The following is a 22,833-nucleotide window of genomic DNA, read 5'->3' on the forward strand; positions in this document are numbered from 1 at the left end:
GCTGTTGGGAGATACCTTCAGCTACCACACCGATTGTCAGCTTAGTAGGCGCGCACGGTGATTCGCCCTGCCATCTACCACTAACCAAACCAATTACGCCAGGAGTGCCGTAACATATAAAAATATTTGTTCTGACCTTTGTCACACGTTAAACAAATTATGAGAAAACCCAGCAATATTTCTAACGTCTTTAACGAACTAACACGTGGAGGCCACGACGTGGGATCAAGGAATTACTTCAAATTCTGTATACCTTCAGTTGGTCATTAAAACAACATAACGTGCAAGTAGGAAGGTGCACTACTCTGGCATTTCCGTGAAAATAGCAAGAGAAGTTTCGCGGTCCATTATGTAACTGATGTATCTGTGCGAAGGCTGTGGTAGTAAAAAGTCTTTATGGTCAAATGGTTAACGTTCGCGCTTTACAAGAAGGTCGTGGACGAGGCAACATTCCGAATCCCGCTGACACTTACTTTTGACCTATATTTTTTTCATCACTGGTCACATTATTTGATTTATATGACATTTGAGAGGTGATATAATAAAAAAAAAGAAAAACAGGTACATTTTCATGAAGTTGTAATAAATTTCGTATGTTATGACTGTTTACTATTTGTAATCAAATTTTCAAGGACGAAGGACAAACTTGGAAAGCCCAAGTCAAACCTCGATAAGTAATGATGCGAGTGACATTATTCACTATCAGTAATATACACACATCAAAAAAAGTTTTGCATCATCTCGGTTCCAAGAGTTCCGGAACCTGCACAGAAAATTGAAATAGAGATCAACATAAACATCATTTCCGCCCATATTATTGCTCATGAAAACCACACATTGCATGTTGTAGCACCATACAGCGAGACCTTGAGAGATGGTAGTCCACATTTCTGTACGTACCGGTACCACTAATACCCAGTAGCACGTCCTCTTGCATTGATGCATTCCTGTATTCGTCGTGGCATACTACCCACAAGTTCATCAAGGCACTGTTGGTCCAGATTGTCCCGCTCCTCGACGGCGATTCGGCGTAGATCCCTCAGAGTGGTTGGTGGATCACATCGTCAAACATACCTTTTTAATCTATCCGAGACGTGTTCGATAGGGTTAATGTCTGGAGAACATGGTGGCCACTCTAGTCGAGCGATGTCGTTATCCTGAAAGAAATCATTCACAAGATGTGCACGATAGGAGCGCGAATTGTCATCTATGAAGACGAATGCCTCGCCAATATGCTGCCTATATGGTTGCACTATCGGTTGACCACCAGCGGCGTACGTCGGCCTCACATAATGCCACCCCAAAACAGCAGGGAACCTCCACCTTGCTGCACTCGCTGGACAGTGTGTCTAATGCTTTCAGTCTGACCAGGTTGCCTCCAAACACGTCTTCGACAATTGTCTCGTTGAAGGCATATGCGACAGTCATCGGTGAAGAGAACGTGATGCCAAACCTGAGCGGTCCATGCGGCGTGTTGTTGGGCGCTGCATGGTGTCGTGGTTGCAAAGATGGACCTCGCCATGGACGTCGGGAGTGAAATTGCGCATTATACAACCAATTGCGCACAGTTTGAGTCGTAAAACGACGTCCTGTGGCTGCACGAAAAGCATTATTCAACGTGGTGGCGTCGCTGTCAGGGTTCCTTCGAGCCATAATCCATAGATAGCGGTCATCCACTGCAGTAGTAGCCCATGGGCGGCCTGAGCGAGGCATGTCATCGACATTTCCTGTCTCTCTGTATCTCCTCCACTCCGAGACACCTGGACACTTCCCTTGTTGAGAGCCCTTCTTAGCACAAAATAACAATGCGGACGCGATCGAACCGCGGTATTGACCGTCCAGGCTGTCGGACCTCCTCCGTCTAACAGGCGCTGCTCATGCATGGTTGTTTACCTCTTTGGGCGGGTTTAGTGACATCTCTGAACAGTCAAAGGGACTGTTTCTGTGATGCAATATCCATAGTCAACATCTATCTTCAGGAGTTCTGGGAACCGGGGTGATGAAAAACTTTTTATGATGTGTGTAGTAAGTCACAATCTACCAGACCACAAGAGTAATATTACAATTACTTGTCGGATGTGCTCTCGACATCACACGCTCCAGTAGGGTATTTGTCACACAAATATGGAAAACTTCATGAAAATCATTACATCAACTTCGATCATATGGATTAAATAATTTGGCCAGTCATGAAAAAAATAGATTAGTACTTACGTTTGAGCGAGAATGGAACCATCGCTTCATACACTTTCGTCTTCCGAAGGTCGAACGCTAATCACTTGACCATCACAAACACTAACGCACAGATACACAAGCCACCTCATAGAGGCGTAAAACTAATCTTGCCAGACTAGTGCACTTTACTACCTGCACATTATCTTCTTTTAATGGCCCACTAAAGTTGTACAAAGTTTGAAGTATGTCTTTGCTCCAAACATCGTGGCCTCCCCTTGTAGGTAGCATAAAGCAAATTTTGAAAAGACTCCTACATACACATGACCGACTTTTGGGAAAAAACGGGCTTATTTTCTGTTCTGTATGGGTGGAATAAAACAAGTCTTGCTATAACCGTCTGTATAGACTTCTAGAGGAAGCTGAGCAGTACGCGTTAAGAAAAAAAGAAAAAAAATATTAAAAATGCGTACAGCGAGTGTTGCGAAAACGGTCCTCAATTGTGTGTACTTTTACGGTTTATTACATTCGTAGGAAGTCCAGTGGCATAAAAATAAAATTTCCGCTTGTCGTACGACCCGATAGGTGTGAGCTACTCGTACGCATTCTCTTTAAACAATCGTGTAGGAAGTGAATTAATAGCACAGTCCCACACCAATTCAGGCCAAGACAGAACACAGGGATGCCCTACGGAATAAAAGAAAAGTTTCTGAGTAATCGACAGTACAGGAAGTGCATGCAGGATAGGGAGAGGCCCAGGAAGAGGAAGAAATGGTGGAGACGACTGGAACGAACGTCGGCACTCACCCGTATGCTGCGACGGAGCCGTTGATGCGCTCGGCCCGCACCTTGAAGTGGTCGAAGACGATCGTCACCTGCTCGTTGGGCGTCGCCTCGAAGTCGTACGTGCAGTTGATGTCGTTGGGGTAGTTGGAGGGGTAGCGCGGCGAGTTGAAGTCGCCCTTCTTCCTGCTTGAACTGCGGTACGTGAAGCGACAGCTGCCGTCGGGCGCCGCCGTCCCCGGAATCTTGTACTCTGCAAAATGGAAATGATAGCATGGCATTGTTGGCCGGGAGGCCCCACGCGGGGGAGTTCGGCCGCCGTATTGCAAGTCCTTTTTAGTTGACGCCACTTCGGTGACTTGCGGGTCAATGATGATGAAAGTGATGATGTAGGACACACAACACCCAGTCCCCTGCCGGGAATCGAACCTTGTACTCTACAATGCATGTGCAACAGAGCAGCGAGAAGACAAGGCGACGACGATGTGTGTTCACTTCTAGTTATTTTATATTTGTTATGGTCACTAGCGTCCACATGTCAGTTAGTTGTTTGCTGAATCTGCAGTGCGTTCTTTCATACACCCTGTCCGTTAGCCGAGGTACGCGTTTGTGGAGCATCACAGTCAACGCTCCTAGTCGTGAACGTACCTGTTTCTCGGAGACATTTTTCTAATCGGACGAAAACAGTATGTAATGTGAAGCTAAAGATTTGAATGCCATCCGATCTTATAACTTTTGTATCCAAATGGTGCATTGCCGTATTTGGATTCCTTATCAAAACCTTATCTACTACGTTCGCTCTACAACTCATAGAAGCCCGTAACATCAATTATGAAACGTGTTTATAGTCACATGAAAACGGAATAGATGGGAAAAGTTGCTAAAATGTTTATTATTTCGAAAGTGCTGATAGTACATTTATCTAACTATGAGACAAGACCGACAGTGCCTTCACACGGAGGTCTACAGGATGAAGAAAAAAAATGCCACACTTGGGGGTTGGCATGTGATTCCTCAACCAAATGCAAGACAAAAGTGTATCTAGCAAAACATAGTTCCACCAGTAAGTTAAAATAGAAATTCGATTTAAAAAACTAGGCTCTGGCGACGGAATAACTGCTTGTAGCGTGGCCAAGAACAGGTAACACGAACACTTTACGCTGTGCCAAAGTTGTCCCACTAGCTCAGTGAGACGAGGCAATTCGGTGAGAACGGATACGCAGAATCGTTGGCGTTCGAGTAGCGTTCGCAACACACACACACACACACACACACACACACACACACACACACACACACATATATATATATATATATAAGTTAAGGAACCAAACTGTATCCAACTTACACCTCCATAATGCGTTATCTTGTGTATTTCTTTCTGTTAATGTTACCTTTACTCAAACATTAAGACAGAACGTGATCTTCTTACAGACGAAAACGACCACTCTGTTACGTCCATGATACAACTACGGCCAATAGAAAATAATAGTGGATACAGCAACTTCGTCTGTATCCAGTAAGGTACAAAAAACAAGCAGATAGGCTACACTAGATGGCACATTATGCTTGGAACGATAATTCCTTTCTGTACGTTTGACGTCCAGGCAGACTTTCACAGAGCCGATACGTACATATACGAGCAACATTCACTTTAGAGAAATGTTCAAAGCGATCACCTTGCATTTGTAAACACTTCGACGCATGTTGGATCATACTTTGTTAAACTCTTTCAACTCACATGAATCTATTGCTGCCGAAGCAGCAAGCACGCGAGCTATTAAGTCGTGTACACCCATGAGTGGAACACTATAAACTTGTTTCTTTAAATGGCACCACAAATAATAATGTCTAGTGTACTAAGGTCCAGGGAACGTGGAGGTCGGAATACCGGACCTCCACGACCAATCCATTTCCCTGGAAACGCCACATTTAAATAGGTAAGTACATTCATTCCAAAGTTGGTGCAGCAACCTGCTGAAACCATAGCTGTCGCCGAACGCCAAACGGAACGTTTTCTAATGCGCCAGGCAAAATATTGCAAAGAAACGTACGACCCAGGGGCGCATTCAACTTGTTCCGCAATAGGTTAGGGCCCAAAAGTGCTAATCCCACGATTATAACCCACAGGTTTATACTAAAGCGTGTATGAAAGCTATGTTCACAGGGGTTTCGACCAATAACGGCTGTTGTGGAGGTTGAAAATACCTTCACAAGTAAAGCTAGATTTGTCATTCCGTTGTTGTTGTTGTGGTCTTCAGTCCTGAGGCTGGTTTGATGCAGCTCTCCATGCTACATACAGTAAAGCTGCATGCCCTCGGAAAAAAATTACGGCCATAGTTTCCCCTTGCTTTCAGCCGTTCGCAGTACCAGCACAGCAAGGCCGTTTTGGTTGAAGTTACAAGGCCAGATCAGTCAATCTTCCAGACTGTTGCCGTATCACGTTATATATAAAATATTCGTTATCTTCCATTTGGTTTAAGAGCCATTCACAAAACCGCAGTCATCGAATGCGGTATTCGGGCCACTATTGTTGAATTAATGTGTAATAAATAATATGGCGCATATCTTCATCATGCAACATTTCAACAGCCACCCTTTGAGATACCTGGAATTGTCTTGCAATATCACGGGTACGTTGGCAAGGTGGCTGGTGAACGATTTCAAGAATCACGTCCTCTGTTTGCAGAATACGTCTAGTCCTTGAACAACCTTTGTCTGTTACTTGTGGACGAAGATTACCAGTTTTCTGAAGGCGATGCTCCAGGCGACAAAAAGCGTTCTTATCAGGATGACGCCTTTGAAAGTATTGTGCAGCATATGCACGAGGAGCAGCAGCAGCAGCAGCTTGGTTATCAGATGCAACCAGAACCAAAGGCATATCGACGTATTCCTCGTTTGTGTGACGCCCTACATGAACTTTGTAGGACGAGTTACGGTTGTGCAGTGCGCGGTTAGTAGACACATGCATGCACACTTTCATGTGATAGGCTATTCACACGACAAGATGATCTCCTCCTTATAAACGAGGAGAACTAGGGAACGGACGTGTGAAAAAGGAACTTGGCGAGGATTCGAACTACAGCTCCATGGTGGATGCTGGTTTTATGTTTCAGCAGTCTACTTAGAGAGCTATGACGGCTGGTACAGTATTGCGCTATGATACATGTCCCTCCGAACATTCCGATGCGCCGCACGATGTGTCAGTGTTTCCAGCTCCTCGTTTTCGTACATATCTTTTCAAACTGCAGCCAGGTGATTTTGTCTTGAATTTGAATGAGGAATCGCATGCTCACCTTCAAGTGCGACGTTTTTTCTTTGCCCTTTATTTGCGGTTGCCTTCGGAACCATGTTTTTACCCAGCCAGGCATATCTTCGTCCGACGGCCACGATTGTTTCTTTTCATGGCTCCAAAACTGTGGAAATCGCATGGGGGGAGGTCTGGACCGTATGGAGGCTGCGTGAGGGCTTCCAACCGAAACTTCTGCAGCTCTCTGTGACTACAAGGGCTGATGCTCATTGACTTTCTGCAGTACACCGCCACAATCAACGCACAGCGATACGTAGACGCTGCAAAAACTGAAGCTCGCCTTAAAGTCCAAACGCCTAGGAATATTGACGGATGCGATCATTTTATTGCATTATAATATCCGCCCACATGTTGTCGAGGTTATTACAACTAGGCTGCAGAAATTTCTTTGTGAACCTCTTAGACACACTGCCTGCAGTCCCCATCTCTTCTCAAGCTATATCCATATTTTTGGAGCCTGAAGAAAGACGATCGTTGCTGTTGATTTGCTTCGGACGAAGAGATGCACGCTCGGGTACCATCATGGTTCCGTAGGCAACCGAAAACATTTTTCCATGAAGGCACTGACAGTCTCACAGCCGGATAAACGTAATAACAGTTACGGTGATTACTTTTGAAGTAATCAACAGTTTACTTACTTTTTTCCATCTGTCTTGTTGTTATTTGGGTGAATTCCAACTCCATTCACACATTTTCGGAAGTTGTTCAGCGGTATTTCTTGAGTTTTTTGTAGTCAGGACCGGTAGTCTCCAGTGGCTCATTGTGGAGTAACAATGAAATTACGAGGGTGTGCTGAAAAGTAATGCCTACGAATTTTTGATGCGAAAAATCTTAAGGGTTTTTAAATGAGAAAATCGTTATTAATATTTTACATCTTTATTTTTCATATTTATTTCTCAACATAGTCACCCTGGTGCCGAACACATTTTTGCCAACGCTAGACCAGTTTGTGAATACCGTCACTGTAGAATGCTTGACTTTGTTGACGGAGCTGTAACCTCAATTCTGCTTGCATCATTTCATCTTTATCAAAGTGAAGTCCTCGAATGTGTTGTTAAGTTTTGGAGAATTGGATGGGGTCAGGTCGGGACGCGCCGCCCCTGGTAGCTGAGGGGTCAGCGCGACGGAATGTCATACCAACGGCCCGGGTTCGATTCCCGGCTGGGTCGGAGATTTTCTCCGCTCAGGGACCGTGAGTTATGTTGTCCTTACTATCATCATCATTTCATCCCCATCGACACGCAAGTCGCCGAAGTGGCGTCAGCTCGAATGACTTGCAACAGGAGAAGGGTCTACCCGACGGGAGGCCTAGTCACACGGCATTTTATTTCATTTCAAGTCGGGACTACGGACCATGATTCATGACTTGTGTGTCGTCTGTCACTGTCATGCTGAAGCAGAGTGTGCTCCATGTGTGTGTGTGGACAAACTCTTCGAATTCGAAAATCCAATATTGCACGCTGTTTCTCACGCACTGATGTGGTTATGTTTTACAACGCCATGTTGCACGCTACAATTCGGAGACTTCTAGCGGCAGTGGGCTGCGAACATGTAGACATGAAGAATAAAGATGTAGAATTTTAATAATGTTTGTTTATTTTTTTAAGAGTTTTCATATGAAAAATTTGTGGCATTACTTTTCAGTAGCCCTTCGTGTTATTAATTCGGTTTGTCACCTCAGTTGCGTTTGCTCCTCTGAAAATATCTTCACAACAATGAAGAAACATCACTGTGTCTGGATTTCCGAATGGTTCAAATTTAAATATGTTGCATGTAAATTTCGTTCTTTAATATATATGAAGCACCAGAGTTCCATCGGCATTATTTCGGAGGTTGAACAGAAGTAGTGGATAAACCGCGATCTCCGGTGGCTGGTTACAGAATATAAATGGTGTCATGATTCATTCTCTTTATTAGAGAATTACCTTTGTTTCCATGAAAATACCTTGACAACAGCTAACAATCCTGTAATACGCAATCATCAAATTGTACAACGTGAAAAAACGGTTCATTACGATGTGATTGCCGTCGCTGTGGGAACAGCTCAGCATTGCGTCGGTCTGTCTCTATTCCATTCCATTCTCTGAACTCATACATGAAGTGAATTTCGGCCAACTCTTCATCAACATCTTATCCACCCTGTTCTATATCAATGGTAACGTACAATTGACACTGTCGGAAAAACACAATGAGATACACTGAAGTGCCAAAGAAACTAGTATAGGCATGCGTATTTACAGAGATATGTGAACAGACAGAATACGGCGCTGTGGTCGGCAACGACTATGTGAGACAACAAGTGTCTGGCTCATTTGTCGATCGATTACTGCTGCTACAGTGGCAGGTTATTAAGATTTAAGTGAGTTTGAACGTGGCGTTACATTCGGCGCACGAGCGATGGGAAACATTATCTCCGAGGTAGCAATGAAGTGGAGATTTTCCCGTTCGACTCTTTCACGAGAGTACCGTGAATATCAGGAACCCGGTAAAACATTAAATCTCCGACATCTCAGCGGCCGGCAAAACATCCTGCAAGAACGAGACCAACGACGACTGAAGAGAACCGTTCAATGTGACAGAAGCGCAACCCTTCCGCAAATTGCTGCAGATTTCAATGTTGGGCCATCATGAAGTGTCAGCGTGCGAACCATTCAGCGAAACATCATCGATATGGGCTTTCAGAGCCGAAGGCCCACTTGTGTGCTGTTGCTGACTGCACGACACAAAGCTTTGTGACTCGCCTGGGCCTGTCAACGCGCCGGCAGCTGTGGTCGAGCGATTCTAGGTGCTCTAGTCCACAACCGCGCTGCTGCTACGGTCGCAGGTTCGAATCCTGCCTCGGCAATGGATGTGTGTTAGTTCGGTTTAAACAGTTCTAAGTTCTAGGGGACTGGTGACCTCAGATGTTAAGTCCCATAGTGCTCCAGGAATACTCCTCTCAGTTTAAACACTTCCGCTGGCCACCAGACTCCCCAGACATGAACATTATTGAGCATATCTGGAATGCCTTGCAACGCGTAGTTCAGAAGAGATCTCCACCCCCTCGTACTCTTGCGGATTTATGGGCAGCCCTGCAGGATTCATGGCGCTAATTCCCTCCAGCACTACTTCAGACATTAATCGAGTCCATGCCACATCGTGTTACGGCGTTTATGCGGGCTTGCGGGGACCCTACACGGTGTAAGGCAGGTGTCCCAGTTTCTTTGACTCTTCAGTGAAGAACGAGCAGCAAAGCTTGAAGGCAAAGAGTAAATCAGGCATTACTGTTGTCAACAGCCAAGTGACATGAGTGAATGCAACAAATTGTTTCTAAACAGAACACACAGTGCATAGTGTCTACACGTGCACTGCTGTGCAGCTATTTTCAGTACAATGCAGATATAAAGATAAATGGGGGTAAGAAACCAAACGAAATGCAATTACTGCGTAACGAGCCTCCGGAGACCAAAGGTCCCTTATATCAGAAAACTCAAAAAACATCCGTGCCCAAGCACCAAACGTTTTTCAGTTGAATTCGCGCTCAGCCAATACATGGGGTGTTTGAGAAAAGTGCCGCACATTCCTACAGGGGGAAGAATCGGTGAACACCAGATAAAAGCTCCTATAATTATATACCCGGAAACCAATACCCATTTAGATATTGGCCGTTATGCTTGTGACGAATAATGGGTAGTACTTACAGATGTAGCAGAATTCTCAAAATACGGCATGTGAATTGCCACAAAATGCACTGGTAGGCAGATGGAACTCCTTGAGCTGTCATGGAGCTGAGGCATTAGAACCGCTTAAGTACCAATGAACTAACAGGAATTGTTGGTCACTGACTCATAGGGCCATACATTTTACTAAATAGATTAACAGGTGATGTTTGGCACCGGTTTCTGTACGATAAACTAGCAGCGCTATTGAATGAGGTTACCTATCCAAAAAGACAACGATTGTGGTTTATGCACGACGGGGCACCATCTCATTTTCTACGGATCGTGCTTCACTGCAACGTTCGTGGGCGAGGTATTGGTCGACGAGGTCCAGTAGCGTGTACTTCCCGTTCATCGGGCCTTAATACGTTTTATTTCTGGCTATTGGAACATTTAAAGACATTGGTGTATGCCCAACCCATCGAATACGTGCAAAAGATACAGAAGCGTGTGACCAATATGTGCGACGCAATCCGAATGAACCCAGGTGTATTTGAATGAGTGCGTTGTTCAGTGCGAAGATGGGTTGAAGGAGTGAGGATGCATGGTAACGACATGCAGAATTACCTGGAGTGTCTACTTCTAGGTAACAAACAGATTGGAATGAGAAGACGGACTCGCCCGAATTTCAACAGGTATTGGTTTCCGGACATATCATTATCACAAATTTTCTTCTTTTTTTTACCAAGCGTACCTTCTGCAGCAATATGTGACACTTTACTTAAACGGCCTTGTATATATTCAGATGCTTTTTTCTTTGAGATAATACTCTCCTTTGGTTTAGGAGGAAAATGGAACGAAGAGAAAAGTGACTAATTACTTCAAGTAATCGTCAGGATATCCCAACAAAAATGGAGGTGCGCTACTTGTACAGAGAATGAGTAGCCCGTGCTGTGATTAGGCACATGGTTGGAAGATAATCTAAAGCAGTGCAAGAGGCGCACGTGGTCTCAGCCGTGTTTGCACTTCCTTTGTAAGTAAAGAGTGGTCTCTTGATTTTCTGTATAATATTAAAAGGGAGTATTTGGAACCAGTTTTCTGTGGCAGAATCCTTGGACGCCTTGAAACGGATCAGACACATACTGGAGACTTAGCTGTGTTGAATGTGCCACAAAGCGTCTTTGATAATAGGGAAAAAATTTGGTATAGGACAGTACAATGCCGGCCCTATATAACAGGATCGATCTTTGGCCCTAAGTTCACGACTAAATATCGTAATATGTGCGTTAAAATCACCTACAGAGCTTACACCTTTTTTTACAAGTAACGGTGATGTTGTCTCATTGTAGCTCGTAGGTATGCCAGTCCTCAGGAAATGTATGTCCAGCTCTCTCAGTGGAGAGTCAGCGACGTCATGAATAAATGGAAGATTTTATTCTTCCCAGACGAGTCCTGATTCAGTATGTAGACTGATTCACGACATATGTTCATCTACAGGAAAAGTGGTTGCCTAAACCCTCGGAACGCAGTAAAAAGAGACGAGTTTGGTGGCGCTAGGGTCCTGGTGTGGAGAAGCACGAACTTGGAAGTATTAGTGGTAGGACGAAAGTTGGTAAAGACCACGATTTCAGGAAAGAAATAATGTAACCATATCTGCGAATTTTCGGAGCTTCAAACTGTCCATGTCTCACCTTCATCAGATGCTCGTATAAGGCCTTTACGTACCACGCATCTTTAATGAATTTCGGACAAGTGAAGATATCCGTATCAAGCACGATCAGAAGGTTTACGGACATGCATCCTGAAAATAACAGAAGGTGTGAAGACGGATGATAGCCAGTTAGGCACCACGTAAGACGAGTAAGAAGCTTTCTCAAAATCCGTGAATTCCAGTGAACGTGGTAATTCATATTCTCTCCTCTGTTCTACAATTTATTCATAGCTTTCATATGGATCTTTGTGCTACATCCACATACAAAGTCAGTTGCTTCTTATGCCTGATTAAAATTTGTTTCTCTTCTACGCAGCCGGCCGAGGTGGCCGAGCGGTTCTAGGCGCTACAGTCTGGAACCGCGCAACCGTTACGGGCGTGGATGTGTGTGATGTCCTTAGGTTAGTTAGGTTTAAATAGTTCTAGGGACTGATGAAAATGGTTGAAATGGCTCTGAGCACTATGGGACTTAACTTCTGAGGTCATCAGTCCACTAGAAGTTAGAACTACTTAAACCTAACTAACCTAAGGACATCACACACATCCATGCCCGAGGCAGGATTCGAACCTTCGACCATAGCGGTCGCGCGGTTCCAGACTGTAGCGCATAGAACCGCTCGGCTACCCCGGCCGGCAGGGATTGATGACCTCAGAAGTTAAGTCCCTTAGTGCTCAGAGCCATTTGAATTTTCTACGCGAACATTACATGCTGCTAAACTCACGGGTCATTAGTGGATAGATGAGTGTGCGACGACGGCCTGTATAAAATTGATTGGTGTGTCGAGGAAGGATGGCAGCGAGGAAGTCTGTTGTTACTAACTTCCCAGCACCTGATAACTTTCCAGCACTTGATCACGTTTGAGTCATCAGGGTGGACACACGAGGATGAAAGTAAATATTGCCTCGTTCGGGGATGAAAGTAAATTTTGTTTCGCTGTGACGCCGGCGCGAACGTCTACAGAGAAAGACCGCTTACGTCGGCACTTGCACAGCGCCAGTCCTGATGTAGTCACTTTAACTGGATTTAAACTTTTTGCTCACACGTTTGAATCACCCCTCAGCGACTGAATTAAATTATTTGTTCTGTCGCTGGCCAATGGGACGGAAGGTTTACGAAATTTGTTTGTTCTGAGTCCATGTTTCAGCTGGTAGCTGGTCGTATTAATTACACAGAGCCGCAGTTGCCGCTGGTGCGAGTTTAATAACTTGGACGTGGCGTGTGTGCTTTGCACGGACTATCTGTTTATCCTGGAAAGACAGCATTAACCCAGTTTGGCTGGGAGCTCGGTATGGGTTCCGACGTGGCGACGCCCACGGGAAGGGAAGCGCGGCAGCTCACCCGCGTCTCAGCTTACGGCGGCTCTCGTTCAAGGAGAGCGACTGCTAACGCCAAGTTCAGAGCTGCTCGGACTCAACTGAGCAGAACGTCCTAAAAAACTCTGTTACCTATACAGGGTGAAAAGTATTTAAACTGACAAACTCTGGGAGGTTGTAGGGGACATCAAAACAAATATTTTCCCTAATGTCATTTTTTTCCTATGAGGAGTATTTAAACTGGTAGAGGAAGATTTCTCTGGCGGCAAATTAATTAAACCAACAAATACTTTTCCATTTTTTTACGACCAAGAGACAACATATTAACCCAACGCAATTTCAATTATCCGGGCAACCAGACCCTCTTCTGATGCAACAGGAGTTGCGTAAACAAGGTTGCGCATCTCTCCCCACACAAAAAAGTCCAGAGGGGACATATCTGGGGATCGAGCGGGCCACGGTACAGGACCACCTATGCCAATGCACGTTTCTGCGAACCGTCGGTCCGGGAATCGACGGACACGACGACTGAAATGTGCCGGCGCCCCGTCATGTTGGAACCGCATGTATTCTCTTGTAGGGAGCGGGACGTCTTCCAGCAATTCTGGCAATGCTCTGGCGAGAAAATTGTAATAATGCCTGCCATTTAATGGTCTAGGTAGCAGATACGTCCCAATTAAACAGTCCCCAACAACACCGACCCACACATTAACGAAGAATCGCACTTGATGATCACTCGTAACTGTGACATGTGGGTTATCCTTACTCCAAACATGCGAATTGTGCATGTTGAAGGGTCCATCACGCGTGAACGGACGGCCGCGGTGGTCTCGCGGTTCTAGGCGCGCTGTTCGGAACCGTGCGACTGCTACGGTCGCAGGTTCGAATCCTGCCTCGGGCATGGATGTGTGTGATGTCCTTAGGTTAGTTAGGTTTAAATAGTTCTAAGTTCTAGGGGACTGATGACCACAGATGTTAAGTCCCATAGTGCTTAGAGCCATTTGAACCATTTAAACGCGTGAACGTTGACTCATCGGTAAACAACACAAAGGATGGGAATGTAGGATGCATTTCACACTGTTCCAGGTACCACTGCGAAAACTGTGCTCTGGGTGTATAATCAACTGGTTCCAGGTTGTCGACACGCTGTAAGTGAAATGGACATCAAAATTGCCCTCGAAGGACTGTTCTTACATTCGTCTGATTCGTCCGCATGTTACGTGCAGTTGCACGAGTGCTGATTGAAGGATCCCGCTCCAAATGCTGCAAGACAGCTTCCTCAAATTGCAGCGTTCTTAAATCCTACGGCGTCCCTGTCCACGTAATCTGCTAAATGATCCGGTCTCAGGCAGACGTTGGTACACAGTAGCAAAGGTCGTATGATGCGGGATACGGCGATTAGGATATTATTGTTGATAAACCCGCTGTGCAGCTCGTCCGTTGTGGTGCGCTACGTAGGACGCACCAACCATATCAGTGTACTCACTCCAGGTGTATCGCTCCATAAGTAAACAGAGACAAGGCACTACTACACTGATGGACAGCAGTTGCCTACAACTAAAGATCGTAATACGGCCTCTAACAACTGAAGAGCGTAATACGGCCTCCACTGGTTTAAATACTCCTCATAGGAAAAAATGACATTAGGGAAAAATATTTGTTTTGATGTCCCCTACAACCTCCCGGAGTTTGTCGGCTTAAATACATTTCACCCTGTATTACTCGACCTCTCACAATAACTTAACATGAAATAGATCGTACAGGTAACTTGAGCGTGCTGGATGATATTATTCAGACTGAAATGGCACTATCACGTGATGCTATACAGGGTGTATCAAAAAGAATCATCCGATTTGGCACTTCTATAGTCCTGAAACTAATAAATATATACAACGAATTTTGTTCTTCGATGGACCGGTAACTCAAAAAGTTTTTTTCATACCTTTTCATAGGTGTTCAGTACTGTAGCAACTGCCAATTTATGTCCTTGTATTTCATAATTGGATTAAATTAATACTTGCATCCTCCATGATTGTTATCATGTGAAGTTGGTGGATACAGTGCGCACCATCCTGTGCAATAACTCCTGCCTGAAGTTTCGAAATAGCGCAGACTTCGCTGCGGAGTGAAGTAGAGAATGTTTAAGGAGGGTAATAGGAGTAATCCATCGAACTACAGACCTATATCATTGACGTCGGTTTGCAGTAGGGTTTTGGATCATATACTGTATTCAAACATTATGAATCACCTCGAAGGGAACGATCTATTGATACGTAATCAGCATGGTTTCAGAAAACATCGTTCTTATGAAACGCAGCTAGCTCTTTATTCACACGAAGTAATGACCGATATCGACAGGGGATCTCAAGTTGATTCCGTATTTCTAGATTTCCGGAAAGCTTTTGACACCGTTCCTCACAAGCGACTTCTAATCAAGCTGCGGGCTTGTGGGGTATCGTCTCAGTTGTGCGACTGGATTCATCATTTCCTGTCAGGAAGGTCGCAGTTCGTAGTAATAGACGGCAAATCATCGAGTAAAACTGAAGTGATATCAGGTGTTCCCCAGGGAAGCGTCCTGGGACCTCTGCTGTTCCTGATCTATATAAATGACCTGGGTGACAATCTGAGCAGTTCTCTTAGGTTGTTCGCAGATGATGCTGTAATTTACCGTCTAGTAAGGTCATCCGAAGACCAATGTCAGTTGCAAAGCGATTTAGAAAAGATTGCTGTATGGTGTTGCAGGTGGCAGTTGACGCTAAATAACGAAAAATATGAGGTGATCCATATTAGTTCCAAAAGAAATCCGTTGGAATTGGATTACTCGATAAATAGTACAATTCTCAAGGCTGTCAATTCAACTAAGTACCTGGGTGTTAAAATTACGAAGAACTTCAGTTGGTAAAAACACATAATATTGTGGGGAAGGCGAGCCAAAGGTTGCGTTTCATTGGCAGGACATTTAGAAGATGCAACAAGTCCACTAAAGTGACAGCTTACACTACACTCGTTCGTCCTCTGTTAGAATATTGCTGCGCGGTGTGGGATCCTTACCGGGTGGGATTGACGGAGGACACCGAAATGGTGCAAAAAAGGGCAGTTCGTTTTGTATTATCACGTAATAGGGGAGAGAGTGTGGCAGATATGATAGGCGAGTTGGGATGGAAGTAATTAAAGAAAAGACTTTTTCGTGACGGCGGGATCTACACTCCTGGAAATGGAAAAAAGAACACATTGACACCGGTGTGTCAGACCCACCATACTTGCTCCGGACACTGCGAGAGGGCTGTACAAGCAATGATCACACGCACGGCACAGCGGACACACCAGGAACCGCGGTGTTGGCCGTCGAATGGCGCTAGCTGCGCAGCATTTGTGCACCGCCGCCGTCAGTGTCAGCCAGTTTGCCGTGGCATACGGAGCTCCATCGCAGTCTTTAACACTGGTAGCATGCCGCGACAGCGTGGACGTGAACCGTATGTGCAGTTGACGGACTTTGAGCGAGGGCGTATAGTGGGCATGCGGGAGGCCGGGTGGACGTACCGCCGAATTGCTCAACACGTGGGGCGTGAGGTCTCCACAGTACATCGATGTTGTCGCCAGTGGTCGGCGGAAGGTGCACGTGCCCGTCGACCTGGGACCGGACCGCAGCGACGCACGGATGCACGCCAAGACCGTAGGATCCTACGCAGTGCCGTAGGGGACCGCACCGCCACTTCCCAGCAAATTAGGGACACTGTTGCTCCTGGGGTATCGGCGAGGACCATTCGCAACCGTCTCCATGAAGCTGGGCTACGGTCCCGCACACCGTTAGGCCGTCTTCCGCTCACGCCCCAACATCGTGCAGCCCGCCTCCAGTGGTGTCGCGACAGGCGTGAATGGAGGGACGAATGGAGACGTGTCGTCTTCAGCGATGAGAGTCGCTTCTACCTTGGTGCCAATGATGGTCGTATGCGTGTTTGGCGCCGTGCAGGTGAGCGCCACAATCAGGACTGCATACGACCGAGGCACACAGGGCCAACACCCGGCATCATGGTGTGGGGAGCGATCTCCTACACTGGCCGTACACCACTGGTGATCGTCGAGGGGACACTGAATAGTGCACGGTACATCCAAACCGTCATCGAACCCATCGTTCTACCATTCCTAGACCGGCAAGGGAACTTGCTGTTCGAACAGGACAATGCACGTCCGCATGTATCCCGTGCCACCCAACGTGCTCTAAAAGGTGTAAGTCAACTACCCTGGCCAGCAAGATCTCCGGATCTGTCCCCCATTGAGCATGTTTGGGACTGGATGAAGCGTCGTCTCACGCGGTCTGCACGTCCAGCACGAACGCTGGTCCAACTGAGGCGCCAGGTGGAAATGGCATGGCAAGCCGTTCCACAGGACTACATCCAGCATCTCTACGATCGTCTCCATGGGAGAATAGCAGCCTGCATTGCTGCGAAAGGTGGATATACACTGTACTAGTGCCGACATTGTGCATGCTCTGTTGCCTGTGTCTATGTGCCTGTGGTTCTGTCAGTGTGATCATGTGATGTATCTGATCCCAGGAATGTGTCAATAAAGTTTCCCCTTCCTGGGACAATGAATTCACGGTGTTCTTATTTCAATTTCCAGGAGTGTATTTACGAAATTTCAGTCACCAACTTTCTCTTCCGAATGCGAAAATATTTTGTTGAGCCCAACCTACATAGGCAGGAATGATCATCAAAATAAAATAAGAGAAATCAGAGCTCGAACAGAACGGTTTAGGTGTTCGTTTTTCCCGCGCGCTGTTCGGGTTGGAATGGTAGAGAGATAGTATGATTGTGGTTCGATGAACCCTCTGCCAAGCAGTTAAATGTGAATTGCAGAGTAATCATGTAGATGTATCACAAAGTACTGCGCTGCCGGCGTACTCACCCGTCTCGAAGGTGTACTTGGCCTTGAAGCCGCGGCCCTGCTGTTCGCCGCTGCTGAAGACCATGACGAGCCGCGGCCCGTCGGAGACGACCACCTTGGGCTTGACGGTGTCGCTGCCACACAGCTCGTGGTCGAACTTGTCGTAAGAGTCGGTCGCCTCTTGGCCGCGCAGGTACACCTTCAGGTAGCCGTCCGAGCAGCTGCGGACAACAGCCAAGTCCTCACTCCCAGCAGCTCTTCACATCTCAAAATACAGGATAAATTGCAACTGGCAACAGCAGAGAACAATAGTGAAGAGCGCTTTCCACGTTCTGTTTGGAAAAGAAAATTTGAGATATGTTAGATGACGGCCGTTTTGGCTGTAGGACAGGTGAAGCGGTACTTCTGCGATGCTCTCGGCAATCAAAACAACACTTTCAAAAACATCAAGACTCTTTCGTCGTATTTGTGGCCTAGAATGAGCGTTAGACCATGTACTGTGTATGCGTTTTAGAGAAACACGCGTAATGTTAGGGACGTTCAGTAAGAAGTGCAACACATTTTTTCTGAAAGCAAGTTGGTTTTATTCACGTTTCCAATACACCATATTATTCCCCACCCTTTTGCTGAAAAAACCGCATTTTTCCACATTCTCTCCATTCAATGCGACGGCATTATGCCATTTTACTGAGAGGGCATGTATGATCGCATGGAACCACTACACTGGTCTACATCAAAGCCAACGTCTTCCAGCATCAATAACCTCGCAATCATCCACGTGCTGTTTCCTGCGGAGTGCACCCTTCACTGGGTCAAATGGAAGTAGAAAGGCGAGGAACCCAGCGGGAGCATACTTTTGAGTACCCCAACTGGTGGGCGAGTACGTCAGCACTACCAACAGAGACGTACGGTTGAGCAGCGAGGTGTTTGATTTTCATCGGTCTGTCACCTCGAATGAGAGCGTCTGCACGTTCCGACAATGCAGTATCTGTATGTTAACCGGGGACGTAGAAACGACGTCCCCGCGGCAGCCGCAGTGGTCCACAACTTCACGACGACTACCGCAGTCCACTTCACCCCTCCGCCACCCCACACCGAACCCAGGGTTATTGTGTGGTTCGGCCCCCGGTGGACCCCCTCAGGGAACGTCTCACACCAGACGAGTGTAACCCCTATGTTTGCGTGGTAGAGAAATGGTAGTGTACGCGTACGTGGAGAACTTGTTTGCGCAGCAATCGCCGACATAGTGTAGCTGAGGCGGAATAAGGGGAACCAGCCCACATTCGCAGAGGCAGATGGAAAACCACCTAAAAACCATCCACAGACTGGCCAGCTCACCGGACCTCGACGCAAGTCCGCCGGGTGGATTCCTGTCGGGAAACAGGCGCTCCTTCCCCCTCCGGAAAGCCGTGCGTTAGACCGATCGGCTAACCGGGCGGGCTAACATTTCGGTAGTCATAGGTGTGTGCGGCCGGTCGGCACGCGCGAGATTAGACAGGTTTGTGCGTCCCTGTTGCGATAATGACACATGCCGCGCCAACGACTCACAAATCTTTTGTTCACTGGCAGGTCTCAGTAAACGTTCTTCAAGCGTCAGTCAGTATCTGCGATGCCCTGGTTTTCCGCCAAAAAAAACTCCGTGTCAGCTCTCTTCTTGCAACGCATCTTCGTTGCAGACGCCATTTTGAAGGCTACGTATGGCGCCGCCACGTATGAGAACTTCATGGAACTGTGAGGGCTGAGGCGGAAATATTCCATGATGTACCACAACAGTTCCACATTTATTTTCAATTGAAATCGGACAAGAAGAAAAACTGTTGCTTTACGTATTGAATGTCCCTTGTCTATACAATGCCAGTAAAGCCACCACCCCAGTTCAGTATAGAATCCAACTCCCTTGTACAAACAGCTTCAAACGTCTGGTTACTTTACAAATTGGTTAAAGTGTTAAATACTTGACGTTAAGCACTGAAGTGAGAGATAATTTAGAAACGCTTTGAAATTACGTTTTAAGTTTGTGGGATGACGCCAAATGCTGTCACTATCAAACATTGGATGAGTATAGTCTCGGTAATTTTCGGAATGTTTTAAATAAAAGCTAGTATTCATCCATCTCAATGTTTACGACGTCATAACACATGAATTTATGTGACGCACAATGACATAATTTTGCACATAGATTCAGTGGTATATGTTGATACTTACCGAAAAATATCTTGCAAACAGAGTTGATAGTAAAGAAGTACTGAATTAAAACGCAGCGCCTGACGTTGCAGTTTCACTGTATGAAGAACTACAATGTAGCAAACGATAATCTTTTGTCGTATAATTATTTTGTGCGGGGTGGCAGCGAAAAAAGCTTCGTAAAGGTTTGAAATTAGTGAAGTTTGTTGAATGTCGTCAAGTGCTCTTATTCTCAAATACTGGATGTTTGAGTGAATCACCTAAAATTTGTACCGCTAATATTGCGGCAGCGGTAAGTGCTATTGATGTGCAGTTTACGCAGAATGAGTTGGTAGTCAGTGGCTCGTATTGTTAACCAATAAACAGATTGAATAACGCTTAGAAAGTGTACTCTTTATGCAAACATACACTTTTGTAAATGGAACAATGCCTACTGACATTAGCAAACCAGCAATTGTACAGTACCGGTGGCAGAATACACTGAATGAGAACACAAGTGCATACACTAGTTATGTGAATTCTGATCAGTAACTAGACGATTCACCACAGCAGGTTATGTTCAGAATAACCACCGGCAGCGGCAATACACGCTTCCAGTCTGGTATGGGATGACTGCTTCATATGTACTAGCATTTCAACGCAGATGCCCGAGCAGCTTGCATTAATAAGTCGTTGCATACCATCGGGTGTAGTTAGTATGTCCTTGTAGACAGTGGCCGGCTGGGGTGACCGAGCGGTTCTAGGCGCTTCAGTCTGGAAACGCGCGACCGCTACGGTCGCAGGTTAGAATCCTGCTTCGGGCATAGATGTGTGTGATGTCCGTGTTAGGTTTATGTAGTTGTAAGTTCTAGGGGGCTGATGACCTCAGATGTTAAGTCCCATAGTGTTCAGAGCCATTTGAACCATTTGTAGACAGCGTCTTTCAGCTTTACCCACAGAAAAAAGTATACATGCGTCAAACCCGGAGAACGGGCTGGCCAAGGTATAGGTCCTCTGTATCCATTGCAACGATATGGAGACAATTCGTGAAGACAAGTTGTACTACTTCGTGCACTATGGGCTAGAGAGCCATCATGTTGGTACCACAGGTTCCTCCTAGTCTGCAAGGGAACGTCTTCTAGCAAGGATGATGGTCGATTAAGAGGCTGCGATACTTCCACGTGTTCAGTGTTCCGTCTATGAAACACGGGCCTGTGACCTGATGGTTCACTATTCCACACCACACGTTTAATCTCAATGGACGCTGACGTTTCACCCGACGAAAACAATGGGAATTGTCAACAGGCTACTAGTGCATTTTTCGGCGGTTTATCTGTCTATGATAGCTAAATGTAGCTTCATCAGTAACCAAGATACCCGATACGTATGGTGTATCCTGTAGAGGAGTTCAGAAGTTAACACAATTCTTATCATCGTTTCCATGCAGCTTTTGATGCAGAGAGATCTGATAGGGATGGTACCTATGCCGATGGAGAATGCGTTGGACATTTGCCTGACTAATACCACTTCCTTGGCCGCCCCCGGTAGCTGAGTGGTCAGCGCGACAGACTTATTATCCTAAGGGCCCGGGTTCCATTGCCGGCTGGGTCGGAGATTTTCTCCGCTCAGGGATTGGGTGTTGTGTTGTTCTAATCATCATGATTTCGTCCCCATCGACTCGCAAGTCGCCGAAGTGGCGTCAAATCGAAAGACTTGTATTCGGCGAACGGTCTACCCGACGGTGGCCTTAGTCACACGACATTTACATTTATTTACCATTTCCTTGTGTGGTTGCACGGGAGGGAAGTGCGGAATAGCGGCAAGAATATTAATTTCCCTCTCTTTTCTCGTCACTTGTTTCCTTCTGTTAAGTTACCTGTGTGTCACACTATCAGTTTCACGTAACTGATTGAAGAAGTTGATACATAGTTGTCGAGAAGGTTGACGGTTATTGGGATATCCTGCCGCATACACCACACAAGAAAGAACTGCATTCTTCCTACACTGTACATACACCATGACCATACCGGTTTCTCCTACATCGATAAATCCCGTCGTTCACTCATTTCCTACTGCTTGGACTGTCACAAATTAATTGACTGGCAACTCGCAATGCACTCAAGGAACACACAAGTACGCTGTAAACAAACACAAACAACATCGTACCTAGCAACTACACAGGTGTCCGTGTGGAAACTTTTCTAAATACGATACCTCGTAAACGACTCGCTCTAGAATCCTGCAAGAAACACTGCTGGCATTATAATTTACCATAATTTTAGTTTGTTAATGTCAACAGGCACAGTTCCATTTAAAAATGTGTTTACAAAGAATACACTTTCTTAGTATTATTACAGTCTGTGATTGGCTAACAATACGGGCCCCTGACTACCAATTAATTCTGTGAAAATCGCACATCAATAGCAGTTTTCGTTACCTCAGTAGTTGCGGTGCAGGTTTTGGATGATTCGGCCTTTATATTCCGCATAATTTGAGTGCCGTTAGTTACGCACCTCAAGACATCCATAGTTTCTAACAGCATCACTTGTCTTGCTGTGTGAACGTAAGGTTATGTTTTTTAGTGAGTAAATGGTGGCAGCACTTCAGGTTTAGTAATTGTATGAAATAATGAGAATAAGACTTTTGTTGCCTCTGGCACCGTTAGATAACCAACTTCAACTGGCAGTGTGCACCACGAGCCGGGATAGGTGTTCAATAATACAAATTGAAAGGAATCCAGGGCGAGAATAAGAACGGAAGACCAAGAAGAAATGTTGTTCGATTAGTTAGGCGTGTGGGAAGGAAGCAGTTTTTTTCCTTTACTATTCAGTCAATATACTAAGAAATAAAAAATGATT

The 22,833-nt window shown here is 45.8% G+C and overlaps 1 protein-coding gene across 1 annotated transcript in view; it reads right to left on the minus strand.

The window, feature by feature from the left end:
* Nucleotides 1–22,833, minus strand: part of LOC124777888 (cubilin-like) — a 1,273,816-nt gene that overhangs the window by 89,992 nt on the left and 1,160,991 nt on the right. Inside the window, exons 9-10 of the mRNA XM_047253433.1 lie at nucleotides 17,834–18,033; nucleotides 2,980–3,208 (exon numbers count right to left, since the gene is read on the minus strand). Of these exons, the coding sequence (XP_047109389.1) occupies nucleotides 2,980–3,208; nucleotides 17,834–18,033 (429 nt within the window). The remainder of the gene's footprint in view (nucleotides 1–2,979; nucleotides 3,209–17,833; nucleotides 18,034–22,833) is intronic.

This window comes from Schistocerca piceifrons, chromosome 2, assembly GCF_021461385.2.
Source record: "Schistocerca piceifrons isolate TAMUIC-IGC-003096 chromosome 2, iqSchPice1.1, whole genome shotgun sequence".
In the NCBI taxonomy this organism is placed as follows: domain Eukaryota; kingdom Metazoa; phylum Arthropoda; class Insecta; order Orthoptera; family Acrididae; genus Schistocerca; species Schistocerca piceifrons.